At 39.5% G+C, this 16,174-nt stretch overlaps 1 protein-coding gene across 5 annotated transcripts in view; it reads left to right on the top strand.

Moving 5' to 3' along the window:
- IFT56 (intraflagellar transport 56) overlaps nucleotides 1-14,005 on the top strand; it is a 52,830-nt gene extending 38,825 nt beyond the window's left edge. For all 5 annotated transcript variants that reach the window (XM_025929599.2, XM_086688962.1, XM_086688979.1 and 2 more), the window contains 6 exons: nucleotides 822-910; nucleotides 1,123-1,206; nucleotides 3,610-3,679; nucleotides 5,361-5,467; nucleotides 10,751-10,884; nucleotides 13,514-14,005. In XM_025929599.2, coding sequence (XP_025785384.2) covers nucleotides 822-910; nucleotides 1,123-1,206; nucleotides 3,610-3,679; nucleotides 5,361-5,467; nucleotides 10,751-10,884; nucleotides 13,514-13,625 — 596 coding nt within the window. In that variant the 3' untranslated portion in view covers nucleotides 13,626-14,005. The remainder of the gene's footprint in view (nucleotides 1-821; nucleotides 911-1,122; nucleotides 1,207-3,609; nucleotides 3,680-5,360; nucleotides 5,468-10,750; nucleotides 10,885-13,513) is intronic.
- Nucleotides 14,006-16,174: the final 2,169 nt, after the last annotated feature.

The following is a 16,174-nucleotide window of genomic DNA, read 5'->3' as shown; positions in this document are numbered from 1 at the left end:
ATCTTTTCTGGTGGACAGTGTTCGTAGTGAACTAGTTGTTAAATATTTTTATCACCCCTGAATATTCATTTTCTTTCAAATGTTTCACCATGACCATTTATTGAATAATATTTCCTTTCCTCATTTCATTCATTTATATAAGAAACTTTATTGAGGTGCTGGGGATGTAGCAGGAAATAAAACCAACAAGTCCTCCAGCCTTGTGGAGCATACAGTCCAGTGGGACAGACAATACACACAATAAATAAGTAGATCACATGGTGTATCTGACTGTGATAAGTGCTGTGGGGGGAAAATTAAACAGAGCAAGAATGAATAGGAGTCCCAGTGTCAAGGGTGGGGGTCACACTAATTCTCTACTATCTCAAACAGGAATCTGATATCAGACAGAAAGTTGTTCAGGATCAGGACCAGCTGGTTCCATGGCAAATTATTCCTCCATTTGATCTGGAAGTGCTAGGTTGTCTTATAGACAAGTGATGGTGAAGACTAAGCCACATTAGTTGAGTGTGCACGTGTTGGAACGGGTGAGAGACTCAAAGACGTGGGAAAACATACGAGGAATACCGTAGCCTGCAGGACGTGTGTTCCTTCTGGAGTCTGTGAGTTAGGCCCAAGAGAGATCATTGGTCACCCTCAAGTACTGTGTGACCTCCATTATGCTGGGGTTTTGTCCACTGAACAGAATCTACAATCTCAGAATCTAGAAAGAGGTCTTGGAATACATTCCTATCTCTGAATTATAAAGTGACTCAAATCTCAGCTAAAGAGAACTTGCAGTTTCGTGAATATACCTGGTTCCTTTTCCCATTCCATTTCAGATACAATACCCGGGAGGCAGTGCATGGCTTCCTGTTTCTTTCTGCTTAAGCAATTTGATGATGTCTTGATTTACCTCAACTCATTTAAGGTCAGTATAGAATTTTCTAGATGAGTTTGTATACAAAATACTACATATAATGTGTCAGAGATAAGATACTCATAGAGATGGCCCTTTTACAATGGTGGTGATGGTGGTGTCAGCCCATGCCTTAAAAATCTTTGAGTTTATCTGGTATAACTGATGTTTTTATATTTTGTATGTTAATACTCAATGTGACCTATTCTTGGGATGTTTTCCAGAGTTACTTCTACAATGATGATATCTTTAACTTTAATTATGCCCAAGCCAAAGCTGCAACAGGCAATACCAGCGAGGGTGAAGAGGTGGGTATCTGCTTTTGATGCATTTGAATGATTTCTATTTATAAACACTGTCTGCTTTAACTTTTTGAGGAGCCTCCATACTGTTTTCCAGAGTGAAACAAAACGGATAAACATAGGGGAAATAAAAAAAAAAAAAAAAAGAGAAGCAAACCATAAAACAGACTCTTAACTATAGACCACAAACTGAGGTTTGCTGGAGGGGAGGTAGGCAGGGATGGGCTAAATGCCTGATGGGTATTAAGGAGGGCACATGGTAAGCACTGGGTGTTGGATGGAAGTGATGAATCACTAAATTCTACACCCAAAATCACTATTACACAATATGTTAGCTATCTGGAATTTAAGTAAAAACTTGAAAATAAATGATAAAAATAAAAACATTGTTATCTTTTTGTCACTGAAACAATGTTCAAGGGCAAAGGATTATGAAAAGTTCTTTTGTTCTTAGGTTATATTAAAAAGTAAAATATGAATAGACATAGATTTTGTAACTATGTACTGTTTTCCTTTTTTTGATAGCATTTATGAAAGCATAACATACAATGAGAAAATTGTACAAATCAAATCAAAGTATACAGCTTGATGAATTTTGAAAGTGAACATATCCAGATAATCAGTACTCAGATCACGAAACAGTATTACCCTAGCCCCATAGAAATCTCTTCATCTACTTGTTTGAGTCTGTCTCTTTCCCCGGAGGCTAACCACTATTTTGACTTCTAACCCTGTAGATTAATTTGTCTGAATCATTCAAAGCAATTCAGTTGAATTATTCAATTCAGTTTTGTTATTATTTAGCAAATTGTTCCACTTATTATTATTCAAATTCAAATTCTTTCCTAACTTCCATTATGATGTCTTCTTTGTGAAATTTTTTTTTTAATGTCTTTACTTATTTTTGAGAGAGAGAGACAGAGCATGAGTAGGGGAGGGGCAGAGAGAGAGGGAGACACAGGATCCGAAGCAGGCTCCAGGCTCTGAGCTGTCAACACAGAGCCCGATGCGGGGCTCAAACTCACAAACCATGAGATCATGCCCTGAGCCAAAGTCAGACGCTCAACCGACTGAGCCACCCAGGCGCCCCTTCTTTGTGAAATTGTATTTAAAATGTGTTTCATTGGGAATGCAAGCTGGTGCAGCCACTCTGGAAAACAGTATGGAGGTTCCTCAAAAAATTAAAAATGTAACTACCCTACGACCCAGCAATTGCACTACTAGGTATTTATCCAAGGGATACAGGTGTGCTGTTTTGAAGGGACACATGCACCCCCATGTTTATAGCAGCACTATCCACAATAGCCAAAGTATGGAAAGAGCCCAAATGTCCATCGATGGATGAATGGATAAAGAAGATGTGGTATATATACAATGGAGTATTACTCGGCAATCAAAAAGAATGAAATCTTGCCATTTGCAACTACGTGGATGGAACTGGAGGGTATTATGCTAAGTGAAATTAGTCAGTCAGACAAAGACAAAAATCATATGACTTCACTCATATGAGGACTTTAAGAGACAAAACAGATGAACATAAGGGAAGGGAAACAAAAATAATATAAAAACAGGGAGGGGGACAAAACAGAAGAGACTCATAAATATGGAGAACAAACTGAGGGTTACTGGAGAGGTTGTGGGAGGGGGGATGGGCTAAATGGGGAAGGGGCATTAAGGAATCTACTCCTGAAATCTTTGTTGCACTAGATCCTAACTAATTTGGATGTAAATTTTTAAAAAATGGAAAAAAAATGTGTGTCATGATTTTCAAATACGTGTATTATCTTTCCCAAGCTTTTTATTTTGATTTCTAACTTAATTGTATTGTGGCTATCCAATGTGGTCTGTAAGACACCAGCCCTTCAAAATTTGTTGAGACTTGTTTTACTACCCAGTAATACGGTCAGGTGTTCTTTTTTTTTTTTTTTTTTCAATGTTTATTTATTTTTGGGACAGAGAGAGACAGAGCATGAACAGGGGAGGGGCAGAGAGAGAGGGAGACACAGAGTCGGAAACAGGCTCCAGGCTCTGAGCCATCAGCCCAGAGCCTGACGCGGGGCTCGAACTCACGGACCGCGAGATCGTGACCTGGCTGAAGTCGGACGCTTAACCGACTGCGCCACCCAGGCGCCCCAACGGTCAGGTGTTCTTAAACAAATGTGTAATATGCAGTTGTTAATTATTCTGTTCAAATCTTATATATCCTTACCAGCCTTTTGCCAGCTTGTGAGATCAATAACTGAGAGAAGTATGTCAACGTCACCCTGTTTTGTCCTTTACTTAGCAGTCTGGATAGCATTTGATCATCTGTAAGGCTACAACTAAGTGTTAACCTAAGGCAAGCCCATATAGGTACTTTTATTGCAAAAATATCTTCATGTTTATTCCGTTTCTTTCCTCTTCTTACAGGTTTTCCTTTTAATCCAAAGTGAGAAGATGAAAAATGACTACATTTACCTCAGTTGGTTAGCTCGGTGCTGTGAGTCATCTTTTAATGTTACAGAGGAATCCTCTTTTTCTTCTCTGTTGCATAATCTTCTGGATAGAAATTATAGTGAACATTTATGTATTTATTTATTTATTTTTAAGTTGTTGTTTTTTTTCATTTTATTTATTTATTTTGAGAGGGAGAGAGAAAAAGAGCACAAGCAGGGGAGGGACAAAGAGAGAGGGGAGACTGAGAATCCCAGGCAGGCTCCAGGCTGTCAGTGCAGAGGCTGATGCAGGACTTGATCGTGAGATCATGACCATGAGATCATGACCTGAGCCAAAATCAAGAGTTGGACGCTCAACTGACTGAGCCACCCAGGTGCCCCTTGTTTTATTTTTTTATTTTAAAGAGAGAAAGCCGGGGAGAGGGGCAAATGGAGAGAGAGAGAGAGAGAGAGAGAGAGAGAGAGAGAGAGAGAGAGAGAAACCCAAGCTGGCTTCATGCCCAGCATAGAGCCTGACATGGAGCTCAATCCCACAACCCCAGGATCATGACCTGAGCTGAAATCATGAGTCGGATGCTCAACCGACTCAGCCACCCAGGCACCCCTACAGTGAACATTTCTAATTTTTTTTGTAGAATGAGTAAACACTGAAATTAAGCATCATTAATGCTACTCAGTTAGGGTGGCCATGTACACGTATTATGTACATTTACCCTGTAGTTGGTTCTACCATACAACATTGACCTCCATGAATAGTCCTGAAAGGTGTCAAGTTCTTCCTTCAGCCCTGTTCAAGTTTCCAGAATTTCAGTTTACAGTATTCTGTGTTAAATAGGCTAATTTTACCTTTTCATTATGATGAAGACCTGAAAAGTGGTAATGTGTCGGAAACATATTTTTTTAATCTGTTTTTAAAGTTTATTTATTTTGAGAGAGTGCACACGTGCATGAGCTGGGGAGGGGCAGAGAGAAAGGGAGAAAGAATCTAAAACAGGCTCCGTGCCTACAGCATGGGCTCAATCCCACAAATCATAATTTTTTAAAATACTATGTAGCCTACAACCTTTGTCTGTCTGTCATCTCCTATTAATTATCTTTCCTTGCTCCTTTTTTTTCACTCAGATTTAAAATGTTCACAGAGTTTTTGAAGTCACAGAAAAATTTCGGCAATCACATGTTCTCAGTGAGGCTGAAACTGTATGAGAAGGATTTAATGAATGATATGTGACTTTTGAGCAGATGAGCAAAGTGGGAACTACTGGAAATCAACCCAATCTAAAAATACATAATTCTGTGAATCCTAACTTAAATATCTTATGTATGGTAGAGTTCTGATGGAGAACCAGCTTAATGATGACCTTGCAAGCTTTCTACATAAGGGCTATTTACCATTCCTTTGTCTGTTTGGAACATAGAACGAAATCCAAAGAATAGCAAGATGCAGAATTGTATTTCCTGCACATTTAAAAGGCAAAACTCTGGGGCGCCTGGGTGGCTCAGCCAGTTGAGTGTCCAACTCTTGATTTGGGCTCAGGTCATGATCTCAGGGTCATGGGATCAGCCCCATGTCAGGATCTGTGTTGAGCATGGAGTCTGCTTAGGATTTTTTTTCTCTCTTTCACTCTCTCCCCTGCTTGCATGCTCTTTCTCTCTCTCTTTCTCTCTCTAACAAATAAATAAATAAATGCCCCAACTTTTTTTTTCTTTTCTTTTTTTTTTTTGTAGATATAATGAATAAGAAACCAAGACTAGCCTGGGAACTGTATCTCAAGATGGAAACTTCTGGCGAGTCCTTTAGCCTCTTACAGCTCATTGCTAATGACTGCTACAAGGTGAGTCCAAGTGACACCTCAAGGGAAAACTGAAGGTCAGTCACACAGTGCTACACTGGCCAAATACTAGGGAAGGGTGTCCTAGAGATTAAATGGCCATGTCAGAAATGTCATCCCTGGGGCTTCTGGCTGGCTCAGTCAGAGGAGCATGCAACTCTTGATCTCAGGGTTGTGAGTTCAAGCCCCACATTGGGTGTAGAGAATACTTAAAAATAAAATGTTAAAAAAAAAAAAAGAAATGTCATCCCTTTTATGAGCATATGAATTCAGAGATAGCATTTCACGATTTTATATACATATCCAATATGTATGCATATAAGTGAAATATGAAATGTATATGAAACAATGATTTAGAGAGGTTGTTTTAGATTTCTAAAGACTCTGAATCTTTAGATATCATCCAGGTAGAGATAATCATGTGGGAGTTGGAAACTTAATTCTGAAGATCAGGAAAAATGTCCTCTAATATCTAGAGACGTAGATTTGGAGAAATCAGCACCATTTCAATAGTAATTGAAGCCCTGATAAACAGGATTACCTAGGTAAGGAAGTAAAGTGAGAAGAGTAGGGAGTTGCAAACCAAACCTTAGGGAATACTTAGGGGCAAATAGTAGACTGGAGAGACAAAGGAACCAGAAAAGAGAATAAGAAGCAATCAGGTTTCATAAAAGACTAGCTTGGCGGGGGGGGGGGGGGTACTGGAAAGGCAGGGGGAAGGAGGGAGGACTTTGGGGCCTTATCCTATAGATTAGAAGTTTTTTAACAAATTAACCTCACATTCTGGAAGTTCCTATTGGGGAATATTTAGGTAACACCAGACTAGTGTTAAATTAATAACAGCTCATTTCAAAGTGAATCATTACAAAAATAAAGTGAGTCACTACCAATGGAAAAGGTTGTAAAACATAGGAAACTTGAAAATGTTTAACATGACTTAGTAGATGGCAATGACATTAAGCGAGTTAGGGGAACCAGAGGGAAAGAAAACATTCAGACGGGAATTTAGTTCAGTTGTAGATGTATTAAATCTGAAGTGTGTTTGGGGCTCCAGTTAGAGATATTACCTGTGGGAAATTATTATGGCGATCCTGGAGCTCAGGTGTTCCTGTAAGAGGTCGGGATTAGAGATACAGTTGTAGAAGTTAACAGTAGTTGGCGGTGGTGGTGGTGGCGGCAGCAGCAGTAGCAGGAGAGTGTGGGCGACAGTGAGGTTAACCAGCCAATGGGGTGAGGAACCACACGGACGCCAGTGTTTAAGGCATAGAAATAGAAGAATCAGTGTAAGAGACAGAGGATGCTGATGGATATAAAGGAAAGAAAAGAACCAGGAAGTGGGGGGGAGGGCTTTTCATTCCTCTTTTTCTTGTTCCAGTTTTATCAAAAGCCTAGGGAGGAGCATGACAAATCTGCAACCTGTTGGAACTGCATGAGACTTGAGAAAACAATAGTGGGTAGAGAAGAGAATGAGATTAGAAAGCCGACACAGTGAGCGTAGACCACAAAGAAATGGATGCTGAGGATAAGGGGGGAAACATGACGCTGACTTAAAAGGAAAACCATGGTTAAGGACGTGGGGCGGGGAGTATTTTTGCAGGTGGAGGGAGAGGTTGTTTTTGTTTGTTTGTTTTTATTTTTTATTTATTTTTTATTTTTTAACGTTTATTTATTTTTGAGACAGAGAGAGACAGAGCATGAACGGGGGAGGGGCAGAGAGAGAGGGAGACACAGAATCAGAAGCAGGCTCCAGGCTCTGAGCCATCAGCCCAGAGCCTGACGCAGGGCACGAACCCACAGACCGTAAGATCGTGACCTGAGTTGAAGTCGGACGCTTAACCGACTGAGCCACCCAGGCGCCCCTGTTTGTTCGTTTTTAGAGTAGGGAGTTAAAGTATCGTTAGGCAGAGGAGCTGTTGGACAGGGAGGTTAGAGATTCGAGAGAATGGGGGCATTTCTGATGGAAGAAGGCCCTACGGAGATGAGAGGAAGATGGAGTTAATGACCTTAAAAAGAAGAGAAGGACCTTAAAAACCAGTTCAGTCTTACCTACTGTCTCAGTGGTCCCATGACCACCCACTGGTTTGGTGAGTCACTGGAAGGGTTCTGAGGATTCAAAGTTACACTCATGGCTAAGATTTACTACAATATAGAAAAAGCAAGAAAAAGATACGTATAGGAGGAGACTGGAGAGGTTAAGCCCAGGCTTTTTTGTCCTCCCTCTGTGCTAATTGCACAATCATGTCTTTCTCCAGCTGCAAACTACAGAGACATGTATGAGATGTCCTTGTCCAGGAAAAATCGAAAGGGCAAATAGGGGAAAAAATGGCAGAATTAAGTCTTCTAACATGTCAATCACATTAAATGTAAATGGTCTAAATATACCAATTAAAAGAGAGATGTTGACAGAGTGGATAAGAAACCAAGACCCAACTATGTACTTTTTACAAGAAACTCATTTCAAATCTAGTGATATAGGTAGGTTGAAAGTAAAAGGACAGAAAAAATATGTACCGTGAATTAAGCAATTTGTTTAACAAACACATGCTTACCATATGACTCAGCAATCACACTCCTGGGCATTTATCTCAGAAATGAAACCTGTATCCATACGAATACCTATTCCCAATGTCAATAGCAGCTTGATTTGTAATAACCAAAAACTGGAAATAATCCAAATGTCCTTCAGTAGTGAATGGTTAAACAAACCGGTTTGGCATGGACTACTGCTTATTAATAAGCAGGAATGATGAGGACAGTCCTGACTGCCTTTCTTGATGTTTGACTGCTGACACCTTTTAAGCTTCACCCTTCCTTCTTCCCCTTGTGCCCCACATCTGGACAAAATGATCAGAAATGCTAGGTACTCCCTTCTCTGGTGCCACCAGGTGATTCAGACCACATGAGCCCCTGCTGGTGCTCAGGAACCCTCATCCCGGCCCCAACCACAATAAAAATCTCTTAAGACATTTGCTCTCTTGCTCTCTCTTGAGAGGCCTGCCCTACCCCTCCCAGAGATCTCAATTATTTAAGTAAGAAATCTTTCCATGCTCTCTTGGTGTGTGTATGGCATCATCACTCTCAACATCCAGACCAAACTTTGGGTGGAGGTGCCTCCTGCTTTTTCAAGGTTATGTAATAGGAACCAACTAGTGATATACATAGTAACTTGGATTTTTTTTTTAATTGAAGTATAGTTGACACATAATGTTACATTAGTTTCAGGTGTACAACACAGTGATTCAACAACTCTACACGTTATACTGTGCTCACAAGTGTAGCTACTATCTATCACCATACAATGCTATTATGAACCATGGACTATATTCCCTGTACTGTGCCAAAATAACTTGGATTAATAAGGAATAAGAACGACATTATGCTGAGTGAAAAAAGCCAATCTCAAAAGAGGCCCATACTGCTTGATTTCATATACATAACATGCATGAAATGAAAAGTATAGAGATGTAGAACAAATTAGTGATTGCTGGGAGTTAAGGATGATCAACAGGGAGAGGGGTGTGTATGTCTCTAAAAGGGTAGGACAGATTTGTGATGATGGAATCGTTCTGTATCTTGATAGTGATATGAATCTACCGATTTGATGAAATGACAGAACTATACACCCACATTGTAGCAATGTCCTGGTTTTAGATACTGTGATACTGCACTATAGTAAGCTGTAACTGGGGAATTTGGGTGAAAGGTACCTGGAACCAAAAAAAAAAAAAAAAACCGAAGTTTTAGAGTACCTGGCTGGCTCAATTGCTAGAGCATGTCTCTTTGATCTTGGGAGTGTGAGTTTGATTCCTATGTTGGGTGTAGAGATTACTTAAAAATAAAATCTTTAAGAAAAGAAAAGAAAAAGGTATATGGGACCTCTTTGTACTATCTCCAAAACATCCTATAAATCTAGAATTATTTCAAAATAAGTAATTTTTAAAGATGAACCGACTAGAGCTATATCCAGCCATATAGATGCATCTTAACATAGGCAAGACACAGAAGAATATTTATGGTATTCATAAAGATAAAGTCTTGAAAGACAAAAGTTTAATTATATTGTCTAAAGGTATACACATAAGTATAAAAAAAGTCAAAGAACTGATGACCATAAAAGTTGGCATAGCAGTTGCTTCTGGAGGGAAGGAGAGGGCTGTGGTCTGGCAGTGACACAGAGCTAAATAGCGTCAATGTCTCGTTTCTTGACCTGAGCAGGGATTACTCTTGTGTTCATGTTTTATGCATTAAATTGTACATTAATGTTTCAGGCGCCATTCTATATCTGTGTTATTTCACCAAAAATAATTTTTTGAAGAGCACGTAGGAAAAAGGACTAACCTTGAAAAGGAATAAGAACACTTCTTTCTGTGAAATGTACAGAAACGAGGGAAGGATGAATGCGAGTACGAGCATAATGTGAGCTGAAGGGAGGAAGGTTGTGTTTTCCCTGAAGGATAGACAAATGCTAAGACTGCAGTAGAGATCTTAAGGAAATTAGCAAAGGTTTAGAATAGCACTTTATGGGAGTGGAGAGGTAACGAAACCACACTGAGCAAGGAGGATTGCCCAGCAAGTTGAAGGCTTCAACAACATGGCAATGCTATATGTTTTTGGCTGCCAGTCAAGAAAACTCACCTAAGCACAGTTTAATAGTATTTGGCATGCTCTACATGGCAGAGGAAATGTGTAGTATATTTGGGAAAGAGTTCTGTCAAAATGAATTAAGTGTTTAGAAGATTTGATGTTTAGAGTAGTAGTCAGTATCCATCTCGGCATTTTAAGAATTTAGGAACAAGGTCAGGAAAAGTCATGTTCTCTTTGAACATGATCAAATTAACGTAAAATGAATGATGGTAGTCACCTACGGAATGTGTTGAGGAAACCTGACAGCGCGGAGCCTGCTTGGGATTCTCTCTCTCTCCCTCTCTCTCTGCCCCTCCCCCACTTTTGCTATCTCTGTGTCTCTCAAAATAAATAAGTAAGCTTGAAAAAAAAGAGTACAGTATAATTAGAAGAAATGACAGATGTGTTGATTACAGCATAACTTGACTATATGTAGGAAAAATGTTACGTTGTTGAAAACTGGTATAAATTGAACCACGTACTCAAATTGTGATTTTCCTTCTTTAGTTTTAGTAAGGAATTGAAATTTATCTAATTTGCTAGCTGAAAATGTCATCACTAACCATTTTTTATATAGTTCTGTTTCACGCTGTCTTTACATTTCGTTTCATTCAGTGCAATCTTTAGATTACAAGTATTATCACAATACTTTTTTTTAATCAGATGGGCCAGTTCTACTATTCAGCCAAAGCTTTTGATGTCTTAGAGAGGCTGGATCCTAACCCTGAATATTGGGAAGGCAAGAGGGGAGCCTGTGTGGGCATTTTCCAGATGATTTTAGCTGGACGAGAACCCAAGTAAGTAATCCAAAAGAGACACTACCTCTATTCTTTTGGTGTTTGTAAGGGAAAAGAATTATTTTCTTGTATTACATCTTCTGAAAACCCAAAACGATAGTGATGTTTTATAATGATGAATAGAAGATTAAGATGTTTTGTATGTCTATCTGATGTTTTCTCTCCAGAAATTTTTTATGTTCCAAATCATTTTTACTGGGGACACTGAGTATACTATAGCTTTCAAATGTAAGAGTAAGATATATATTTGGCTCCAAATGAATTGTCATGTTCATTAAAAAAGTCTCTTTCTATCTCTTCTACTCTTTTCTTTGCCTATTAGCTTTTTCTTGTGCACTTACTTTGGGCTTCAAAGATTTAGGAATGGAGTGGGTATGGTTGATAATTTTTTTTTTGTCTCCCTATATTTCAGGAAATAACTGAGAGTAGATTACATAAAATTAAGTAACATACAGCTCCATTTATAACAAAAATTAAAATACTTAAAACTAAATTCAATTTTCTAAAAATAACTTTGTGGAATATATTTGTTACTGGTGTATAAATAGATGTGGTTATTTTATAAGTAAATAATGTATCAAAAATTACTTCCTTCCTTGTATCTGATTCCATTCCTAAATACTGGTTTAAAGAAATTTATTAGGATGGGGTGCCTGGGTGGCTCAGTCAATTAAGCATAGGACTCTTGATCTCAGCTCAGGTCATGATATCACGGTTCATGAGTTCAAAGCCCATGTGATTGAGATTCTGGCTCTTCCTCTCTCTGCCCCTCCCTCCTTTTCTGTCTCAAAATAAATAAATGAACTTAAAAAGAAAAAAGAATTTGATTAGGTGAAAGAAGATGCCTGAAATAAAAAACAGAAATAGAAAATATGAGTGAAATCTTAGGGAAGAGGATCCATAGGCAGAGTCACCTATACATTTGATAAGGTAACAGGGAAGTTTTAGTATGCATTACATAAAACATGAGTTTTAATTTTAATTAAAATTAAATTACTTGAAACATAAACACTGGGTATTTGCCAAATCTTGGCCCTGAATTTTCTTCTCTTCCATATTTATTAATATATTAATTTTCTTTAAAAATTTTTGTTAAAGTTTATTTATTTATTTTGAGAGAGAGGAAGAGAGCACGAGGGGGAGGGGCAGAGAGAGAGGGAAAGAGAGGATCCCAAGCTGGCTCTGTGCTGTCAGCGCAGAGCCTGACATGGGGCTCAATCCCATGAACTGCGAGATGATGACCTGAGTCAAAAGCAAGAGTTGGACACTTAACTGACTGAGCCACTAAGGCGACCCTAATATATTAATTTTCTTGAAGAAATCATCCATTACTCTGGCTTTATAAAATTTTACAAATATGGTGGTGACACCCAGTTTAAGGTGATTACCACCTCAAACAAAAGAGAACTTGGGGGCACCTGGGTGGCTCAGTCAGTTAAGCTTCTAACTTCAGCTCACGTCACGATCTCCTGTCTCATGAGTTTGAGCCCTGCATTGCTGTCAGCTGTCAGCACAGAACCTGTTTCAGATCCTCTGTCTCCCTCTCTCTCTGCCCCTCCCCTGTTCATGCTCTCTCGCTGTCTCTCTCAAAAATAAATAAACATTGGGGCGCCTGGGTGGCTCAGTGGGTTAAGTGGCTTACTTCAGCTCAGGTCATGATCTCTCAGTTTGTGAATTCGAGCCCCGCGTCGGGCTCTGTGCTGACAGCTCAGAGCCTGGAGCCTGCTTCGGATTCTGTGTCTCCCTCTCTCTCTGCTCTTCCCCTGCTTGCGCTCTCTGTCTCTCTCTCAAGAATAAAACATTAACAAAATTAAATAAACAAACATTAAAAATAAAATCTTTGGGATGAGCACTGGTGTCATGTGTAAGAGATGAATCACTGAGTTCTACTCCTGAAGCCAAGACTACACTGTATTTTAACTAACTTGAATTAAAATAAATAAAATAAAGTCTTAAAAAAAAAAAGAGAGAGAGGTCTTGGACTCAGAGAAGCAACTTGTTAGTATGGAGCTAGAATTTGAACCTAATTCTTTGAACCCAACCCTCTTTCTACTTGGTCATGCAGAATAGGCATAGAAATAGGAATACGTACATCATGTTAGGCCAGAAAAATTAATAGCCTGTGTATGGATAGTATAAGTAAACAGGAAAACTTGGGTTGGTGAGAAGGATTTCATAGAATTTCCATTTTAGTATTCTACCATAAAAATAGAAGGCTTGGGGTCGCCTGGGTGGCTCAGTCAGGTAAGCGTCTAGCTCTTGATTTTGGCTCAGGTCGTGGTCTCATGGTTTGTGGGATCGAGCCCCATGTTGGGCTTCTGTGCTGACAGTGCAGAGCCTGCTTGGGATTCTCTCTCTCCTTTCTCTCTGCCCCTCCCCTGCTCACACACATTCTCTCTCTCTCTCTCTCTCTCTCTCTCTCTCATTCTCTCTCCCCCCAAAATGAATAAATAGACATTAACAAAAAATAGAAGGCTTGGAAGTCCATAACTGGTTTGTGAATACACAGTGAAATAGTCTGTTACCAAAAATGCCCTACTGGAAGGAGCGAAGAACAAGTATGAGTTGATTAGATCTGTTAATTTACATGCTTATTGAAACTCTTTGTCCCTTCAAATCTTTCCCCCAGAGAGACCCTTCGAGAAGTGCTCCATTTACTGAGAAGCACAGGGAACACCCAAGTGGAGTACATCATCCGGATCATGAAGAAATGGGCCAAAGAAAACAGAGTGCCTATCTAAAATAGCTCCAGAGTCCTGGGGAACTGGTCACTGCTTTGCTGTAAAATTGGAAACTGAGGAGAATTCCTCAAGTTTAATGTAAGATGCAGGGCTCTATTTTTTGACATTTCCTTCCTTGCTCTTTGAGCCTCAAGATCAGTGACTTGACTCGCTTAGACCTAGCCTCCTGGCTGAACTAAGCACCATAGTCCGTGCTCCAGCCCCTGTGTGATCCGACTAGCAATAAGACTTTGGATTTGTCTGGTGCCTTTCTTCCAAAAATACTCAGAGAACTCTTATGTAATAACTGCTTTAAGGAGAATGGCATAATTTTTTTTTAATGTTAGCACTCCATGGCATTTTCCCATCGCTCCAATAACAAATGCCTTTAATGCCCAAGAGCCACCGTCATTCTGTCCTCTTCATTTTAGTCATCTGTACATCATCCCATGTTACTGGGGCATTCCATAAAGAATTTTGTAATGCATTTCTGAGTCTTAGGAGAGCAGAGGTTAGAAATAGCAACATGATTCTAAGAGTGGCAGTAAGATCCTTTATCAAACTGTCCAGTCATTAATAGATAATGGACTTCGGGGATTACTCTTTCAGTAGTTTTGATGATAAATAACATGTTATTTATCATCAAAGAAACAGGAGTATTACAGCTGTTTAAAAGGTGCATACTATGAAAAAAATCTGTATGGTACATTTCAAGGTATTCAGGAAATAGTATGGAAATCTCATTAGTCACTGCTCCATTATATTTTAGGGAACAAAACAGGTTAAGGATCTTTTTCATATGTTTTGGTGAATAGACTTCAGTTTTGAATGTAGGGCTACAAAGGCTATATGTATGCAAAGGCTATATGTATGCAGTGGCTATATGTATGCATATTTATTAATATGATGATAATAAACATGGGTTGTGCAGAGCCCTTTGAGGGACTTCCTAATAGCTGGACTCTATCCTAAGTCCTATTCCAGCCCCAGGTTTCTGAGCTCTTGCAACGTAAACCTATCACTGAGCACTTTTAGACTCACAAATGATTTTCAGAAAATAGACATACATGTTTTGATGTAGCAGATTACCTTTGTTTCCACACCATGTATTTTGTTTCTGTTAGCTTAAGGTACCCAGCGTTACAGGTGTAGAAAGTGCAGAGCCACCCCTCCCCGCATGAGAACTGAAAGAGCGTCCTAACTCCTTGAAGCACTGCAGACAGCTTAGAGAAGTCCCATAGGCACTGCGCCCGTTGTCCCCCACACCCCCGGCACGGCGGTGGCTGAGGGAGTCCTAGAAAATGGAGCCGGGAACGCGGCAGGAGAAGACCAGCGACTGCAGGTAGCCTTTGCCATCCGGACACTTGCAAGGGGTTCTTTCAGTTCCTGTCTTTGATCTTAGACCCAGATCTAATCAGTTCGGAGCACAAGTCAAACTAAAGTGGCCCGAATAACTGCATTTTAGAAAACAAAATTTTATCATTTTTCATATGCCAAAGCTTCTGTGTTCTCATGTTGTCGTTCGTCCTTTTTCAGTAGTTGGTTCTCAGCATGTAAGGTGGATCAGATCTGGGCAGAACCCAATATGATTTTTAGAATTACCTTATGATTCTTACTTAAGCTCACTTGAAATATGAGGAAACATAATAGTGGGAAAAGATGGAACTCCTCAATGGCTTTTGGCAATGGAATTTGTCTTCCGGTTAATTTCCATTATCGTCAGATCTCCTGTACTCGGTAAGCTTTTCCACTGGTGGTGATTTACTTCTAAATGAGCTTTTGTTGAATTTAATACTCCAGCTTGTCCCTGTCATTTTCCTGTTTTGGGGGGAAAGCTGATACTCCAAAAATAGCAATTCCTGGAATTTTAAACTAGTTTTTTAAAAAAGTTTTTAATCTATAGAATTGAGCCAAAAAAGCATAAAGGCTAGTTTTAGAGAGATATCATCCAATTGTTATTAAGGATCCTTCTGGAATGTCTTGGCAGGGTCTCAAGATTGCAGAGTCCTGTTGCATGGCTGCTTTTCCTACATGTGATTGATGATACAGGAGAGAAGAAGGTGCAGGCTTAGGAATGTGGTGTCATGTGCACAGTTCAGAGCGTCGATGCACTATTTATAGTCGGTAGCAAATATTACTTGCAAATGGAAAAAATTTTTAACTATTTTTGTACTTCAAAAGAATGATGATATTCTACTGTAATATATTCAAATTAAAGTTTGTTATTTGGTCTTACTATGGTGGTCTGTTGAGTGTAGCAAATGCAGGTCCTGGGTATGTCCTGTGCCTTCCCTCCTTTCCTGACCCCAGAGCGGAGGGAAAAAACAAAGTTTGGGGCGTCACAGTTAACTCTTTACGAGAAAGGAAGGTACATATTTTTAAGAATCCCTGTCCACCAAGGCTGTGGTTCGTGCTCAGTCATTTTAGGTTTGGCTCTGCTGAATCACAGCTCATGGCAGAAGTGTTACGGCCAGTGCACAGGACGACACTTCACACTCAGAAAGCTCTCAAGTACTTGTTTACTGAGAATTAAACGTATCGTAGCTGGTAGAGCAAAGGACCTGTGAGAA

This window comes from Puma concolor, chromosome A2 (genome assembly GCF_028749965.1).
Source record: "Puma concolor isolate L17-30 chromosome A2, mPumCon1.1.hap2, whole genome shotgun sequence".
NCBI lineage: Eukaryota > Metazoa > Chordata > Mammalia > Carnivora > Felidae > Puma > Puma concolor.
Note: the sequence above shows the minus strand (reverse complement) of the source record. Positions and strands in the feature narration are given on the sequence as shown.